General features: G+C 37.7%; 1 protein-coding gene across 4 annotated transcripts in view; it reads left to right on the forward strand.

Moving 5' to 3' along the window:
- The window catches only part of PTGER3 (prostaglandin E receptor 3), a 197,622-nt gene that overhangs the window by 41,333 nt on the left and 137,858 nt on the right, over positions 1-18,431 (forward strand). The window contains exon 3 of one of the 4 annotated variants that reach the window (XM_059054679.2): positions 2,074-2,894. The exons of 2 other annotated variants lie outside the window; for them this stretch is intronic. In XM_059054679.2, the coding sequence (XP_058910662.1) occupies positions 2,074-2,265 (192 nt within the window). In that variant the 3' untranslated portion in view covers positions 2,266-2,894. Of the gene's footprint in view, positions 1-2,073; positions 2,895-9,843; positions 9,977-18,431 lie in introns of those variants that run through there. One more of the 4 variants, XM_059054672.2, reaches the window with a different exon arrangement.

An 18,431-nucleotide genomic window follows, 5' to 3' on the forward strand; every position in this document is an offset into this window, starting at 1 on the left:
GAAAAATTTTGTTTTTTGAAATTTTAGGCACATATATTGTCCATTTATTCTCATATTTTAACCCCAAAGCTTCTCTTGAAATATACAGATTACTAGAAGATGAGTGACACAGAGAGACTTTATTACTACAGAGAGTATTTATTGCTACAAACATATAAAAAGCTTAGTATGGAATAATTAAAATTTCCATGATTTACCTCTGTAAAAATTTAGGTCACCAACCATGCCCAATCTTCACAACTGCTTGTTTATTGCTAGTTTTGTGATTGTGTTATGTCTCAAATCTGCAAAATTGAGGTCTAAATAAATGAATTGTTCAATGAATGAGATTATAACATTTTTTAAATGAAGAGTAATATTGTGGCTAAATCGACAGAACTGTTTTCTGAGTTGCAATACAATGCTAATAAGAGGTGACATAATCTGTGATGTTTCCTAACATATGTTACGATAGAGTCTATTTACAAAATTTAGAAATCAGTCTAAAACTCACATGCACATTTATTAAGAAGCTGCTATCAGTTCAGAATTCTAAGACTACTGACAGGTGGTGATTACATATGAAGCATGAAACAGAGAATTAGGGAAAATTCAAAAATTAAAACTCGATTATACTGGTATCATTAATATAGTTACAAATTACATGTAAAAGTTTATTTCCCCTGGATTACTCTCATGCAAAAGGTTTCAGTTTTATAATGATTCATGTTGTAGTTACTAAGTAAAATCTTTCACATGCCTTCCCTGAATGCCTTTTTTGGATTGAGTCTACCTTAAATAAAACTGAAGAAAGTAAAAAGAGTAGTACAGGGTGACTTTGTTCTCAAAGTGACAAAGGGAAAACTGAAACTATACATATTTATGAAAGACTTCAACAAGTCTAGAAGTGAGGCATTTTTTTTCTAAAAGAGGTAGATAATTAGTTTTTAAGTCAGATGGAAATACATCTTCAAAGCATGCTACTTTCCATTTCCTTTCTCACTCTTCCCTGTTCTCTTTTAAGTAATGAAAGAGCACAGGATTTTTATTTTGTATAGTCTCTATTTTATAATTTCTAAAGTGAGGATTCTATTTAAAGGCTTATAATTTATACAAGTTGAGCTGTAAACCATTACATTATGATACCACAAGCCAAGTACATTTTGATTCTCTAGAAATGTAGTTCAATCAGACATATACCATATTTATTCATATGTAAATCACACATTTTATCTATTGAGAATGAAAATTATTTTATTTTCAGAAGTTTTACATCAATCTGTTTCAAATCATAAACAACTCAAATATCCACTGGAATGCTTATTTCTTCATTAGGAGCGAGACTGTTCCCCCAGTGCCCTTGCCTCCAGCCTGTTTTTCCATTTTCTCATGGAGAAAAAGTAACAGAAATATTTACTATGGTGAAGCTGGGATTGTTTTTAAGAGAGAGAATGGTTTCACATTTCTAATATGCTAACGTCCTAATATATGAAACATCTGAGTCTGCTTTTTTTTTTTTTTTTTTTTTTGCGGTATGCGGGCCTCTCACTGTCGCGGCCTCTCCCATTGCGGAGCACAGGCTCCGGACGCGCAGGCCTAGCGGCCATGGCTCACGGGCCCAGTTGCTCCACGGCATGTGGGATCTTCCCGGACCAGGGCACGAACCCGTGTCTCCTGCATCGGCAGGCGGATTCTCAACCACTGCGCCACCAGGGAAGCCCCTGAGTCTGCTTTTTAATATCTGCTTTGATGAAATGATTTTATTATGGGAGTAAAGATAAGAAGGAAAGAGATTACCATCAGATACAAATTAGCCTTTTCAGGCTTTTTGAGCATTTTAGAGATGATAGCACTTCTAAATTTTTTTAGAGCAGATCTTAAATTCTTTTGTTACTTGTTTTAGAGTTAGAATATTTTGGCTTTTTAATTAAAGTGAATCACATATTTAGCCAAAAGCTAGCCAATCACCAGACTTTAATAGTTATTTGAAAATAGTTTCTTTCTATGGTTTTCAGTTTCTGTAGAAATCAAAGCTGTAATGTTCAGCAGGAGAAAATGTGTATGACTTACAGATGGACTTCAATGTTCTTTCAGCTTTTGAAAGGACACTCATATGGAACAGGCATGGAGGATGGGACAGAGAACAAAGAGAAAGAGGTGAAGGAAAACCTGTATATTTCTAACTTGTCAAGATTCTTCATTCTTTTAGGCCATTTCACAGAAGCAAGGAGAGGAAGAGGCCACATTTATCTTTTCATAATTGACAAAGTGATTTGTCAATTATGAAAAGTAGGACAGTAGGACAAAGCGAGGAGTGGCCATTTTTCTTCTCTGTAAGAGTGAATGTTAAATTCACTCAAGTCATCACTGACTGCTCAACTCTTTTTCTTCCCAATCTTCCTGCATATATATGAAATATCTTACCTTCTCCCTCTTCTTTAACCAAACAATTTTGTACAAATAGCATAAAGTTGAACATTTCTTTAAGGAAACAAATTAAAAATAGGCACTGATTATTTTGATCTGTTTACAACAAATGAATATATTATTTTCAAAATGTATCTAAGTAAGAATTGAAATCATTGGCACTTTAATCAATCATGTAAAGCTCAGTATAGAAAGTGTACATTTCTCCACCTCTCCTACTCAGCATCCCATCCCTACACACTTGGTTAAATGGGAAGGTATACTGTTGTCACCTTTATGCAGTTAGTTATCTTAAGTGTATTTAAACATATATTCCAGTATGTTTTAAAGGGTAGTCTTCAATATGGTGGAGACAAAAAATAAAAGAGACTATGAAAAGTACATCAGAATTTTAATGGCATTCTAGTCATAGCTAGTCTGTGTACTTAACAAATGTACGTTATTTATGATGTGCTTGTCAATGGAAAATAAAGTCGAATGTTCTGAAATGTCCCTGTCTTTCTTTCCTGATGCCAGCTCATGTCAGGAATGTTTTACTTATAATCACATTAAGCATTTTGCTAAAATCCTATTTGATGTGCTTTGCCAAAATAACAGCACAATGTAATGCAATAGCATCATCCTATCTGTAACATTTAAATCATTTTGTTTTATATTCCATAATAACATATAGTACAAATTATCACTGATGTGCTATAAACTTGAGAGGTGCTTTTCAATATGATACCTAGTCATGTTGTAATCTCAGAAGTTTTGTGTTTAATACAAAACCACATTTATAAATTATTCTAAACTTAGTTCTCCTACTTTCTTGTGGATTTGAGTATAATCTACAGGCAGCCGACGTAAGAATTGTCCTTGTTCATAGTCAGCTCCTTCAGCAGACTTGTACCTGTGTGTTGGTGTGAGCTGATTACTGGTAGAGGTGTGTTGGGCTACCCCACTACCCTATTCCATGTGCTTATTCAGCTCAACTCTACTTCTTCCTCCCTCAGTGATGGGAGAAGTTCTGTAGAACATAGACTGCAAAGCCAAGCTCATTATAAGTAACACACCGAGCTCCTCCTCGCCCTCCTTCCTCCTAAGAAAAGGTACTTAGGGAGAGCTCTGCCGTAAACCCATGACCAGATCTTTTTTTGTTTGTTTGTTTCTTTGTTTGCACTGGGTCTTCACTGCTGCATACGGGCTCTTTGTTATTGTGGTACATGGACTTCTCTAGTTGTGGCGCACGACCTCAGTAGTCTGAATAGACTGGCTTAGTTGCCCCGCGGCATGTGGGATCTTAGTTCCCCGACCAAGGATCAAGCCTGCATCCCCTGCATTTGAAGGTGGATTCTTAACCACTGGACCACCAGGGAAGCCCCCGACCAGATCTTATGATCTCTACAGTCTTTGTCTTGTAGCATTTGAGGTAAACATCATTATGGCTATCTTCTGGTACACCAAGAATTTCCACTACAATGCTGATGACCCTATATGCCGTGGAATGACATTGCCCAGTTTCATGTTCTCGGCGGACAAGGCGTCAGGCATGCTTACATATCTTGGAGGTTGTTGTGATCACCTAAAACAGTCTTGAGTAAACCTATTTTGGAGGAAGGTACTCAGAATCCAAGCCAGTCCTCCAGACTTGTTTGTTTCTTCAACATATATTTGTTGTGTACATATTATGCGCTAAGCATTCTGGTAGGCACTAAGACACAGGGATTTAAAAAACAAACAAACAAACAAACCCAGCTTCCAATGAATGTATAATCTAGTAGGGGAATAGGAAATCATTTGAACAGAGCTGCAATTGGGGTAAGCCTATGGTCATGAAAGCATATGGGGGAGGTGATGCTGAAATAGGAAATAGCTTCCTGTAGGAGTTGACATTTAATCTGCATTTTGGAGAAAGGAGTTGGTATTAACCAGGAAGGTGGAGGCACATTTTAGGATATTTATTCACTCCACTCTGCCCAAAGCAGTACAATTTCCAAGGCATTCAAACTGACTAAATTCTAGTGGCCCTATAAAAAGTGTGGGTCTGAATCGTGCATACCTCTGTAATCTCACAGAGTGGGGAAAAATGACTTGGCCTTAGGGCAGGATTTCTGAACCATGGAACTCTTGACACATTGCGGTAGATAATTCTTTGTTGTGGGGTGTTGTCCTGTACATTGTAAGCTGTTTAGCAGCCACCCTGGCCTCTACTCACTGGATGCCAGTAATGCCACCCTAGTTGTGACAATCAAAAATGTCCCCAGACATTGTCAAATGCAGCATGGAGGACATATTGGCCCCTAGTTGGGACCCTCTGCCTTAGGGCAAGGGCCATGGCCACTAGGAGGAAGCTATGTGTGAGGGCTTTCAGGACAAGGCCATCTGTGGGATCTTGGTCCTGACAGGCACCATTCTGGCATTTCTCAAGGAAGCAGGCATTAAAAATGCTGGTTTGTGTCTGCACAAAAATGTGGCACTACTACTACAGCAGTGCCCTGATCACCATGGGCCCTGATCCACTTCCGTAATTACATAAACCTATTCACAGACAAAGAGGCACAATTTCTTAGAAAGTATCATCTTTTTATTGATGCCTCCAATCCCTATTTTGTTCTTGATAAGAGGCCCTAGGGTTATATGTCTCTCAAAGGGATATCTAAAGATGTTCCATTTCTCTCAGGACCTCAAAAATCTGTTATAATTCCTCTTAATTAAGTTCACACTTCCAGGCAAGGTGCATTAGTAAGAGAGAACTAATTTACCAAATTCTGTCTTTAACGGAATTTTTGCATGTCTGATCTGTGTTACAGAGTTGTAAGAGCTTTATTTAATCTGAGACATAATTTTTATCAAAGAGCAGTCAAATCTGGGGCAAATGTCTCTTTATCAGCCTGTGCCTTTCTGAGTTCGTGCCAGTCTGCAGTACCTCAGGTATAGAGCTATTACCATACATTTTGCTGACAGAGTTCAAGTCATGATCTCTATAACTGACATTTAAACTCTAGTTTGCATGAAATGGGAAGTTGAAAAACTTAAACCACAAAATTAAAATGAAAACAAAGGTACTCATTAGTTTATTATAAATTTCTGAGGCAAAGTAGGGAAGGTCTATGGATAATCAGTGCTTATGCCTAATATTATTATGCAATCTTTTAAAAAGAAGTCTTTGAATGTAACATGCAAGGTTGTTTGAATTCAATTTTGAAAAGAACATTGGAAGAAAATAATTCTGAAACCATTACAACACATTGAGGCCTTTTAAAATTAAATGTAACTAGAAGTACCCAGTGGAACACTGGTTCTTAAACACTGTGGGGTCAGAGACCCCTCTGACAATCTGGTGAAAGTTTTGGATCCCCTTCTCACAGAAAGCACAGAGAATTTTTTTACAGTGTCAGAGATTGTGCAGTCCTCCTAGAGTCTGTCTACAGATGTCTTGGAAATTTATACACACAGGTTAAGAATTCTCACTGTGAGAGAACCTTTGTGATTCAAGGAACCTCACAAGTGTCCATGTTTGGTTTGAAAACTAAAATCAAAAACTGCAGCTAAATCAACATAATTACTTCCCTGTGAATGCCAAAATTCCTTGACATCTCATGTCAAGGAATGACATGCTCATAATAGTTAATCAGCATAATGCCCATAATAGTAAATCAACATAATGGGGGGTAGAATTCTGCAATCATTTTTAAAAATTGCCATCATGTGGGGAAAAGAAACAACACAATCCCAAACAGAAGAGGAGCAATATAGGTTACTTGCCAAAAACAGGATGAAAAATGAAAGGACCATTTTTTGAAAAAGAATTACAAGTTATTCAATGACACATTTGCCTTACACAGTTTTAGTTTTGCCTTGTGTTGATCCAGCAAGAGGGATTTAAAACCAGCTATTAAAAAAATCAATTAAAATAAATAACACCTCGCCTGAAAAATGCAATCTCTAAAATGGTTAGAATCTAACTTCCAGTTACTTTCTGTTACATGACTTTATGTTACGTTATGTATATGGATAAATATATATTTACACTTCTGCCTGTACTATAGTTTTGTGTAGCTATTTAGAATGAAAGCAGCAAGGAGGACCTATTGATTGAAACTTTCAGTAAAATGCAAGGCATACACTTGCAGACCTTCTTACAAATGTAAAATTAATGATGCTTTAAGCCAATGCTTGAAGCTATTAGTGGAATGCAGTACTAATGTTTATAGTTTGTACTTCTCTAGAGGGAAACATCTGGAGCAATTAATGACATTTATCTTTGCATTTTTCTTGCCTTATTGAGGAAAAAAGTGCCATCTTAGAGCCCTGAAATATTTATATTTTGGAAACCCCACACTTTGATACCAGAGCATCCTACATTCTGGATGTGTGTATGTGAATTGGACAGCTGTACACAGTATGCATGAAATTGCAAGTTGATTTTCATAAGTCAGTGGTTTGGAGTCTTCTCCTTAGAAGATCCATGAAAAGCCATTTTTAGAGGAGAGCAATTGCTCTTTGTTACTTATTTTCAACCTTCCTTGACCATTAAATTTTTTTTTTTTTTGGCCTGGCCTCTTTATTTTAAGAATTGCAGTGACAGAATTAATTTTTACTTGAAAAATTTTGGATAAATAATATTCATTTATTGCCAAGCTCTGAAGGGGAACCACTGCCTTAAATGTTTTGCAGCCCTAGTTAGACATGCATGGCTCCTCTCCTTATGACAGATTTTCTCCCACCATAGCCATTTTGCATATTTCTGCTACTATGCCTTCAGCAGAATTGTCATTGAAACCTAAAATAATTCATTTATTAATTTAATTAATTAATATTTGACCACCACTAAGAGATTGCATGTTTAAAATATTTTAAAGCATTTTTAAAGCAACATCATTTCTCTAAAATGTTCTCTAAATTTTAGTGGGTCATAATGAAAAAGAAAAACTCCCAGTGTTGGACAAGGAATCAGAACACTTAAGTCTATTTATCTAATTTGCTATTCAGTGGTTGTTTGCCCCTGACAATTTAGTAAACCTCTCTGAACTTGAATTTTCTTATCAGCACAGGATTATTAGGATTAAATAAGAATGAAGATAAGGACACTTTTGAAAGCACTATACAAGTAGGTAATGGTTAATATTATTTTATTATCTGGATTTCATCAATGGGACATTAATTTTAATTATGATTTTTCTCATCTCAAACCACTATAGTACAGTCTGGCTAACTTAGTATTAGGCATTCACCAGAACACACAAGTGATATTAGAACTCTAGTTCTGGTCCCACATAGGGATAGATACATAGCTTCTTTTAAGTTTATTTGCCTCATCTGTACAATCAGAGATTGGTTGATATATGTGTTATCTTCTAGCTGAAAAACCATGATTTTCCTTTCTCTCTGGAGTGTCATACAGCTCATCTTGTCAGCTAAACACAGACAGTTTTTCTCTTTTGAATTTTGTAAAACAGCTCATAGGGAATCTCTAGGTGACAGACAGAAATGCCTATAAACGGTTTCTGTTCCTTTTCTCCCTAAAAAGAATTTTTAGTTTTCCAGCCTCCTTATCCTATGAGATTGTCCTCTTACCAGACTGGAGGATCATTGAATTCAGGGGCCATGCCTTCCATTTCTTAAGTTTTTCTGCCTCCTTTCCTTTTCCTCCTCATCCAAACTACCAAATCCTATAATATTGATTGTTAGATGACAGATCTCATTTACTTCTTTATTTTTGTCTCAGGAAATATTAAAAAGATTACATTGTATAGATTTTCATACACTTGGGCTTATCAATGTGTGTGTGTGTGTGTGTGTGTCTGTGTATGGGATGTCCATTATATCTCAAATGTGTATTTCTTTTCTTCAATGTTTCATTTTTAATCAAAATATTATGTTCATCCCTTTAAAAAGTCAAGTGGCACTAAATGCTTATTATGACAGCTGAATGGATAAAGAAGATGCGATACACACACACACACACACACAATGGAATACTACTCAGCCATAAAAAAGAATGAAATTTTACCATTTGCAGCAACATGGATAGACTTGGAAGGCATTATTCTGAGTGAAATAAGATGGACAGAGAAAGACAAATACTGTCTGATATCACTTATATGTGGAATCTGAAAAATACAACAAACTAGTGAATAAAACAAAAGAGAGGCAGACTCACGGATATAGAGAACAAACTAGTGGTTACTAGTGGGGGGATGGGGGCAATATAGGGTTATGGGATTACATGAAATCATGTATGTGAAACTTTTGAAAATTGTAAAGCACTATAGAATTTAAAGAATCTTTCATTCAGTTAAAAAAAGCTTATTATGATACCCACACTCCTCATTCTAACCCTCCCCCCACCAGCCTGCTCTCCAAACATCACTACTTTCAGCTTTTTTTCAACATTTCTTCTGAAATGTACCATCATATTTCTAAATAACATATTTATGTTTTTGTATCCTGCTTAATCAACTTTGGACCTTGTAGGTTGATTTTCTATTTTGCTGGATTTAACTCTCTCCCCACACATTGTCCCATTATGGTTCTAACACAATTTTATTAAATCAGAATTCAGTGTTTGCATTTTTATGACAATGTAAATATTCTTAACTGCAGAATCAGTAGAACTGTCATCATGCTTCTTTTCTTGGACATATTTTTTATTTTCTAGAGTTAAGAACTTATCAAGTTAAATTTGCTTAATTTTCTTTGTGCTAATGACCAAATCTTAACAGTTTTCCAAGTGCTCAAACCTATCAGATAATCTTTACCTCCTTTAGAGCCTAAGATTTTTTTTTAAGTTTCTCTTCTATTAAGCCTATTGCCTCTTTTTTTATTAGATACCCTGTTTCCTAGATTCCATGTCTTGATGTATTTCTTGAATAATTCACTCTTTTGATCACACCGGCTTTAAAATGGGCTTTTTAATAGAAAAAAAAAAATGTAAGGAACCAAACTCCTAGAAAAGAAAATGATTTTAAATTCACATGAACACTAAAAATAATAGTGATAATAACAACAGTGGCAGATATCATTTTATGAGCACCTATATTTTACATATGTTATCAAATTCTCATGTCAATGCCACATGGTAGGTGTTATTACCGCTACTTTCCAGATGAGAAGTCTGAGGCTCACGGAGGGTAAATCACGTGGCCAAATCCACAGTGTTAGTGAGAAGTGTATCTGGGATTCTCACCTGATTTCAGGTTAGAATGTAATTGTTGTGAATTCACTTAGTGAAGAACTACTACTATGATTATTTTCTGAAGCATCAAGTTTATCTTGGAGAAATCCTCTAAGGCCCCATGAAAGAAAGGCTTTGACTCTGTTCTGACGCCTGGGCATTTTTCCGCAGCCAGAAATAATCTTGGGCAGCAGTGGGAAGGTGGTTTTTCCAACAGCACTGATTAGATTCAGCAAACAAGATTTTCAGCAAAAATGTAGTCCATATGTCCAATCTAGGCGTGTGCACACTACTGAGAACATTCAGACCTTCCCTGTTGGATGCAGAACCGCTTCTGCAGTGGAGAGAATATCACCGCCGGGAGCAGATGGCTGTACAAAAAGAGGGCACTTCTGCTTGCTGCCCAGGCCTGTGAGTTTCGCTAAAAACTAAGAGCTTATCATGATCTGGGTTACAAAGTATGCATCTCTTTCAGTCCTTTTGGTTTTTTTGTTTCTTTTTTTTTGTTTTTCCTTTCGTACTTTCTCTCCTGCTTGTAGGGTAACTTAGGATGGGGCTTAATGAGAAGGTGTTTTTGCTTCCTAATGACACAGGGACTCCTGGGAGAATTTGTAAAATTCAGGACAAGCCAGAGGGAGAGCCGGCCATTTTGTCTGCAGTGAAACCATTCTGTTTATCACCTCCTCCTGTTTAATTCTGAAATTTGCTCTAGCTTCTTCCTGCAAAATACAATGCAGTTTCAGAGTGGAGCATATTTTATCTTTGAGAAAAGAGAAAAACTGTCCCCAGTTTTTGAGTCTTTCTTCCCTTGTTGCTAGCAAGCAAAATCTATTTGGTATATTTGACATTTTATCCCTTCACCAGTTTTCTCTTCAACTGACTGCTCTGTTTTCTTCAGAACTGGTCAGGCTGATTAGAACGGTGCAGGACATTTTGCTCAAGGGAATAAAATCTCAGCATCTCCAAAACTTGAATTCTATGTTTTCAGATGAATGCAAATGGCAACCCAACTATAGCAGTTTAACTTGAAAAATCGAAAAAAATCAGTGCATCTTGCTTAGGGCAAGTGTTTGAAGGGTAAATTTCCTCTTCCTGCCAACTTCTATGTAATTTGCATGAGAAATGGAGCCTGAAGATCTTCATAATGGTTTGTTGTTAATAATAATATAACTTTTAAAATAATGTAGTAATTTACAGACCTCATTTTAGGAAAGTAAGTTTTAATGAGAGAATGGGTTTAGAAAAAAAAAGTAATAACAGTGGATGTTTACATTGCTTGAAGTTTCTTAATGGGAAACATCATGCTCCATTTCATTGGATGGAGAATGATACACTCAAACTTAGGGGATCTTTCTCATTTGCATGAGAAAACTATTTGGAAGGGAGAGAGTGATATCCTTGGAGAAAGGCAAGAGGAAACTAGGATGCCAACTAGATTAGTAGGAACTTAGTTTGGATGAGAAATGTCATGGTCAGATTACCTTCAGGGGTATGAAAGTATGTGTTTCAGAGTCAGACCTGGATCAAAGTTTGGATTAATAGCTATGGAACTTGAAAGTAATTCCTTAAACTCTCTAAGATTTTGGATCCTTATATGAAGAATTGGGATTTTTGCACTTACTTTATAGGGTAGCTGTGAGGATTAAATGTGTAAATATTCCAGAAGAGTGGTGGGCATGATAAATATGCAGGTGTCGTTGTTATTGATGCTGTATTAATAGTAATAATAGTAGCCAAAATAGCAATCTTAATTATTTGAGTAATCCATAAACCATATTGGGAATATGGAAAAAGACATCCCAAACTCTGTACTAATTCCTTAATATTATTTTGGGAGACCCAAACATATAGCATTGTGTTTGAGAGGATGGGAACTGTTATTAGACTAAATTTAGTGGCACATCCTAGTTCTGTTAATTTATTAGTAGGCTGACCTTAATCAAGCTAATTAACCAAAACTTTCTAAACCTCAGTTTCTTTAACTATAAATGAAGATAATAATGTTATCTAAAGTTTAACAGATTTATTGCAAAGATTCAATGAAACAATGCATGCAAGTGTTTACCTAGCACTTGGCACATAATAAGCATTCAATAAATGGTTATTATTATGTTATAAATTATTACCACTAATATCAAAATCAAGCTCAGTTTCCAGCTGAGGCTGAATGTCTTCACAAGCATACAAATTTTATTCAAACTTCTCAAGACCTAGGATAAGAAAATAAGGATGTGAATGAATTCCCTGGTGTCCAGTGGTTAAGATTCCATGCTTTCACCGCCAAGGGCCAGGGTTCAATCCCTGGTCAGGGAACTAGGATCCCACAAACCACACAGTGTGGCAAAAAAAAAAAAAAGACCTTTGTCAAAGTGATTTCATTGCATGGAACCGGTTATGAAATGGGTAAAATATTTGAAACGGTAGAAAGAAATTTGTCTGAATTTAGCTGTTGAGCCGTGCTCTTCTTCAAACCCCATTCCTATGTGCTTTATATTCTGCCTTATGTGACACTAACTGAATCATAGTTGGATCTAATCTCAAAGCCAGCCTTTCGAGGTCTCTGTGTTTACCTTATTAGTTTACAACATTTTTTGAAAACTCTACTCAGGAAAACAAGAATGTTATATTCTAAAAAAATGAGCAACAGCAATTATTTTCCCATTAAATTGGAATATCTGGTGGCCTTATTATCAATGCTTTTATTGCCTAGAGTATCTGATTGTCCTCATTAAATATGAAAAACTGCCAAGATTTTGAATTTGGTCAAAGTCAGCTTGTTAGCTACTCTGATAATTTTTTACTATGTGTAAAACATATATTTTAGAAGAATAAACTGAACATGAATAATAGTCATCAAATTTTTGTACATTACCAATCCTACTTAGTGTTTTTTTTTAAGTTTCTTGACCAAGAAAAAAGAGAAATATACTTTAAAATATAGAAACAAATGATTCAGTGGTGTTTAAGGAAGCTTTTAAAATTTAAAATAACTATAAAGAATCAATACAATTGCATCAATAAGGAGGTTTTTTTTCTTCTTTAAATCAATAGAGGAATTATCCTCAAAGAAAGACTTTATTTCATTTTCAGAGGGTGGGACAGAATAGGTCATGTTTTCCAGTTAAAATTAAGCCTAAAGGAAACATATTCCTTATCTATTCAGCATGATCCTTAACTGGATTAGAAATAGTTACATCTTTTTTGAAACACAGAATCAGACACTGTCATCCTTGCTGGAAGTGTTGAAACCACTGGCAGCATTAATTGCTTCCTGAAAACATCATTTCCATGTGCCACTGCCACCTGAAAGGTTTATACCATCATCAATGGGAAAGCAGTAGGCAGACTTATGGAAAGAGTTTGGGGATTCAAAGACATAGATTTGCAGCCTAGTTCTTGACTTAAAGGCTACATGACTGGGCAATACTTTAATCTCTTTCTGCCTCTGTTTACTCATCTGTAAATTGGAAATAATGATTCCTATCTCACAGTATGGTGAAAGGAAATAAGACAATACATGTAAAAAGCACAGTAGAACTCAATCTCTTATAGCCAGTAATGACATTAAATAACACTACTTGCGTTTGCAAAAATGCATTTATGCTACCTTCAGGAATAATATTAGTTGTAAGTGGTAACAATAAAATAATACTAATAATTAATACTTATAGAATTCTTTTATAATTTCTAAAGCATTTTAGCATATGTAGTTTTATTTGATCAAACTTTTAGGTAGGTAGAGAAGTACTGTCATTATTATCACTTTATAGGTAAAAACTACGATTAAGACTGGATGGGTATAAACTTCCAGTTATAAAATAAATAAGTCATGGGGAGGTAAGGTACAGCACGGTGACTTAAGTTAATAATACTGGAATGTATATTTGACAGTTGCTAAGAGAGTAGATATTAAGAGTTCTCATCACAAGAAAAAATAATCATTACTATATGTGGTGGTAGATGCTAACTAGGCCTATTGTGGTGACTATTTTACAAACTATACAAATATAAAATAATGTCTTACACCTGAAACTGATGTAATATTGTGATCAATTATATCTCAAAAAAAGAAAAAAAGACTAGATGTAGTGTTTGGACTTTGGAGTTATGCTTCAGTTCAACTACCACCTCCACACTTGCCTAAGAGTGACTTTCATGCCCTTTCTAAGCCTCAGTTTTCTTATTTGGATAGTGGAGATAGTAGCAGTGCCCTCAAAAAACCTTTGATGCTTTCCCAGTATCCACTGTACAAAGTATGAATGTTTTCACTTCTTCAAAGCTCTCAGTAAGCTAATCCCAACCCACCTTTCCAGATTTATCTGGCAACACGTATTCCCAGCCTTCTGGGAATCCTTTCCTCACACACATTATGTATTTTCACAGTTCTGTTTCTACATTTTCTTTGCTTGACTGATATTCTTCTTAATGGAAAAAAATCTACTCATTCATTATGGCCCAGCTTAAATGACACCTATTCTAAAAATTCTTTCCTAACGCCTCATTTGGAATTACTAAGTCCCCCTTTGTGCATCTATAATACCTTATTTATGCCTCTGTGATTACTTCTCCCTGCTTGACTTGTATTATAGTCAGCTATGCATGCTTCTAGCTCTCCTACTGGACTATTAGCTCCTTGAATGAGAGACCACATCTTTTTTTTTTTTTTTTTTTTTCCGGTACGCGGGCCTCTCAGTGTTGTGGCCTCTCCCGTTGCGGAGCACAGGCTCCGGACGCACAGGCTCAGCGGCCGTGGCTCACGGGCCCAGCCGCTCCGCGGCACATGGGATCCTCCTGGACCGGGACACGAACCCGTGTCCCCTGCATCGGCAGGCGGGCTCTCAACCACTGCGCCACCAGGGAAGCCCTGAGACCACATCTTTTTAATCTTAGAGTCCCAGGCCCTTCGATTTCCTCTCCTCTCTCAACCTTTTAAGTATAGACACATAGGAGACATAGACATATCTTTTAGATTGATTTAAACGACCACAGTACAAATAGTACAAATCAAAAATGCAAGAATGTCCAAGGAGGGGTTTGAAAAAAATTAAGGCTTACATAACTTACCACAGTGCTAGATATACAGCACATGTTTCAACAGATATTTGTTAACTACGTTAGGGACTGAAATTAGAGATTATAGCATCCAGACTTTTGGCATACATGTCATTCAGAATGTCTCTTATTCCTTCCCAATAAAAGGTCCCTTGGTGCCACCATTGGACAAAATATTAAATTGGAGGGACCATTATTCTCAGTGGGTGCAACACTTCTTATACTCAGGATAAGCTTGTAAGGTAACGTGAAGGGAAAACCTTGCCTGTGTTGAGTCATCGGTCTGTTGATTCATCTGTCTGTGGAATAACCCAGGGAACGGGCCTGCTGAGAGGCAATCGTCCAGGCTGGCAGAGAGAAGAGAAGGCAGCTGTGGTTAGCAGGATGGTATAGAGGAGCAGAGCAGCCCTTGGCTGCATAGTCTAAATAGTCTGAGCTTTGGATCCCACACGCTTGCTCCTAGCCCTTTTGGCAACACAGCTGTGGAGTCAGAGGCTGATAAAGAGTGAAAGAACACTTTCTTTCCAAGAATGGGGGGCTTTTCAAGAGAAACGAATTCTGACCAAATTCTCCTTTAGACTTGCAAGTAAGCTGAACTGGGAGCTATCAGCCCAGCTCCAAGGCTTTGTTTGGTTAACACTTGGAAACACTTTTCTGCTTCCTCTCAGTACTCATATCACTAGACCACAGTTTCCCCATCAATTCTACTTCTCACTCACTCTGTCTTTCATTCACCCACTCACTTCTCCTGTCTGCCTGTTACTATGCTGGGCCACACAGGGATACAGATTGCCCTCAAGGAGCAAAGCATGAATGGCACACACCTCAAAGACTGAAAAACCGGGCTTCCCTGGTGGCGCAGTGGTTGAGAATCCGCCTGCCGATGCAGGGGACGCGGGTTCGTGCCCCGGTCCGGGAAGATCCCACATGCCGCGGAGCGGCTGGGCCCGTGAACCATGGCCGCTGAGCCTGCGCGTCCGGAGCCTGTGCTCCGCAAAGGGAGAGGCCACAGCAGTGAGAGGGCCGCGTACCACCAAAAAAAAAAAAAAAAAAAAAAAAAAGACTGAAAAACCCAAAAGCACACCTGAGCAGCCTCCATAGGTCATTCCTGAAAAACTGCCCTGAGCCCTTCAGACAGAGACAGCAGATCTTACTTCCACTAATGCTCCTCAAGCACACCCAGGCTTATTAAGGCACTGCAGCAAAAGGAGAGTCTGTTGGATGTTCTAGCCTAACCATACAAAATGTAGATTGCTGCCTAAGACTGGCTCACTTGGCAATTCATAGTGAATTTCTAAGAAAGTGAGTATGGCACTAGGGGTCCTCTAGCTCAGGTACCAGAGGTGTGTTCACCAGTGACCTACGTGCAGGCAAGCACTTTACAAAGCAAACCAAAACCACGGAATCTTCCTTGGTTTCTCCAGGATCTTTCCCTTTAACAGAGACATCATCTGTTACATCTTCTGCTTTTGGGGAGAACACTTAACAAAGGTAGGACAATGATACTGAAAAGTAAATGAATTAAAGACAAATGTGTTCCACTGTGCAGAAAGGAAGGATGAGGTTCTTTTTTTTTTTTTCTTTTTAAAATATTTATTTATTTATTTGGCTGTGTTGGGTCTTAGTTACGGCATGCAGCATCTTCTTTGTGGCATGTGGGATCTTTCACTGTGGCGCGTGGGCTCAGTAGTTGTGGCGCGTGGGCTTAGTTGCCCTGTGGCATGTGGGATCTTAGTTTCTTGACCAGGGATCGAACCCACATTACCTGCACTGGAAGGCGGATTCTTAACCACTGGACTGCCAGGAAAGTCCCAGGATGAGGTTCTTAGAGACTACCTGGAGGTGGGAAGGAAGTATATCCAGCTCTAATATCTGCATTTGCTGTTAAAAGAGGGAGGAGTTCAACACTGAGGGGCTAAATATGTACTTTAATTGAAGTAAAAGAAAAAATAAAATCAGTGGAATTTATTTTCATCTAATAGAATTAATCTCAAAGAGTTCTGCCCACAGTGATGTTGGAGCTATCTATGTTGTGAGCCTTGGACATATTTTGCTATAATATTCAACTCAGCTCAATGATCATTCATCAAATGCTTCCAAAATGCCAGTCACTGTGCTAAGTGCTTAGAAACTCCATTTCTCATTCCTGTTTCCCTGAGTGGGATTCATAGCATAGGGTGAGGCTTTAAATGAATATTTCTTTATTTGCTTGAGCCCTAAAGGAAATCAAATGAAATGATGAAATGCTTGCTTGCCCTCTTTTCTGACTCTAACTTGGGTTGTTTCCACTTGAGAGCACTGTAGAGAGGAGGGCATATTTTGAGATTTTACTGCTAGGTGTGTGTACACAATTGGTTGCATAGAATCCTACAGCTGGAAGAGGCAGAAGAGATTGGGAGTCAAGAGAATTTCAGTTCGGTTCAACAGAGTCCTATCTACAGGGATGACTCTGTGTGTGTGTGTGTGTGTGTGTGTGTGTGTGTGTGTGTGTGTGTGTATAAGGTGGAATTAGGGGCAGGGGTGATGGGTTGGACTTTGAACAGTACGAGACCAGCTATTAGTATAGCCTGAGCTCAAGATGTCTCTTTTGCCTGTCATGTCTATTAGGCTTCTAATTGGAACTTCATTAAAAAAATTGTTCTGCTTTTTAAAAAAACCAAAAAACAAAAACACACTGTTTCTTTTACATGCTACTCTCAACACTTATGATACCAAATATGAGGGTTTTTTCCCCACACCAATTTTGCAACACCAGCTGGGTATCCTGCAATTCAATTATGACACTAAAGATTTTAAAAAGCTCTTGTGACCCTATAGGACTCATCATAGGATCTAAAATCCCAGAATTATTATTCCTTTAAGCAAGAACATGGAAGACCCCATCTTAGGAGGTAAATGCATTATCTGGGTAAAAATAAAATAGTAAAGCACTGTCACTCTCTAATATCTCAGAAACAATTATTTCCTTTGGCTCTAATTACTTAGTAGAGCCTCACAAGAATGAGACTTAGAACATTTAAGCTTTATGATGAGTTGGGGATAGGATTTCTTTAGAAAACTGAGGAAAGCCATGAGGGCTAAGAGGGGCCAAGTTTGTAGGGAAGGTACTGGTGAGAGAAAACATAGGCCTGAAACAAATGTGGCCCCTTTCAAAATCGTCTTCTGGGCACACATCAGAGACTGAGGCACAGAATGAATCTCCCTACAATTCCCAGAAGGGACTGGGGCCCAGTCTACGTGTGCTCACTCCCTGGGTGAGTCGTCCTCTCCTTTCTCACTCCATATACATCCCCTATTCACTCACCTTCTGGCTCAGATACTATATTGAAAGTCACAGTGAAAAAGAAAAGAAATAAAACAAGTTTATAAGGGAAGACAGAGTTTGGAGAAGAGACAGGACAGGGGATGTCCTATCAGTCAGCCTTGATGATGGTGAGTGGCAGGTGGGTGGGTTTTCAAAAAAAAGCAGGTAGATGACTGGTCAGTTCCTCTTCTCCCATGTTTCCTTGTACTATTAGCTCTAAAGTATGAGGCCAGGGCCAGCCCCCGAGTTCATGTCCTTGTAGAGTGTCTCATTTTTCAAGATCATATTGAAGAGGGAAAGTTCTAATGGTGTGTGTGTGTGTGTGTGTGTGTGTGTGTGTGAGAGAGAGAGAGAGAGAGAGAGAGAGAGAGAGAGAAAGCAAAGAGAGAGAGAGGTGGAGTTGAAGTAAGGTGACTTCACTGCTAATCACATGGCAGCCCCACTCATCTAGTTTGAATTGGAAGGGAGCCTATGAAGTGAATCACAATCCAGAAGGCAGTTCTTGACAAG

This window comes from Kogia breviceps, chromosome 1 (genome assembly GCF_026419965.1).
Source record: "Kogia breviceps isolate mKogBre1 chromosome 1, mKogBre1 haplotype 1, whole genome shotgun sequence".
Taxonomy (NCBI): Eukaryota; Metazoa; Chordata; class Mammalia; order Artiodactyla; family Physeteridae; genus Kogia; species Kogia breviceps.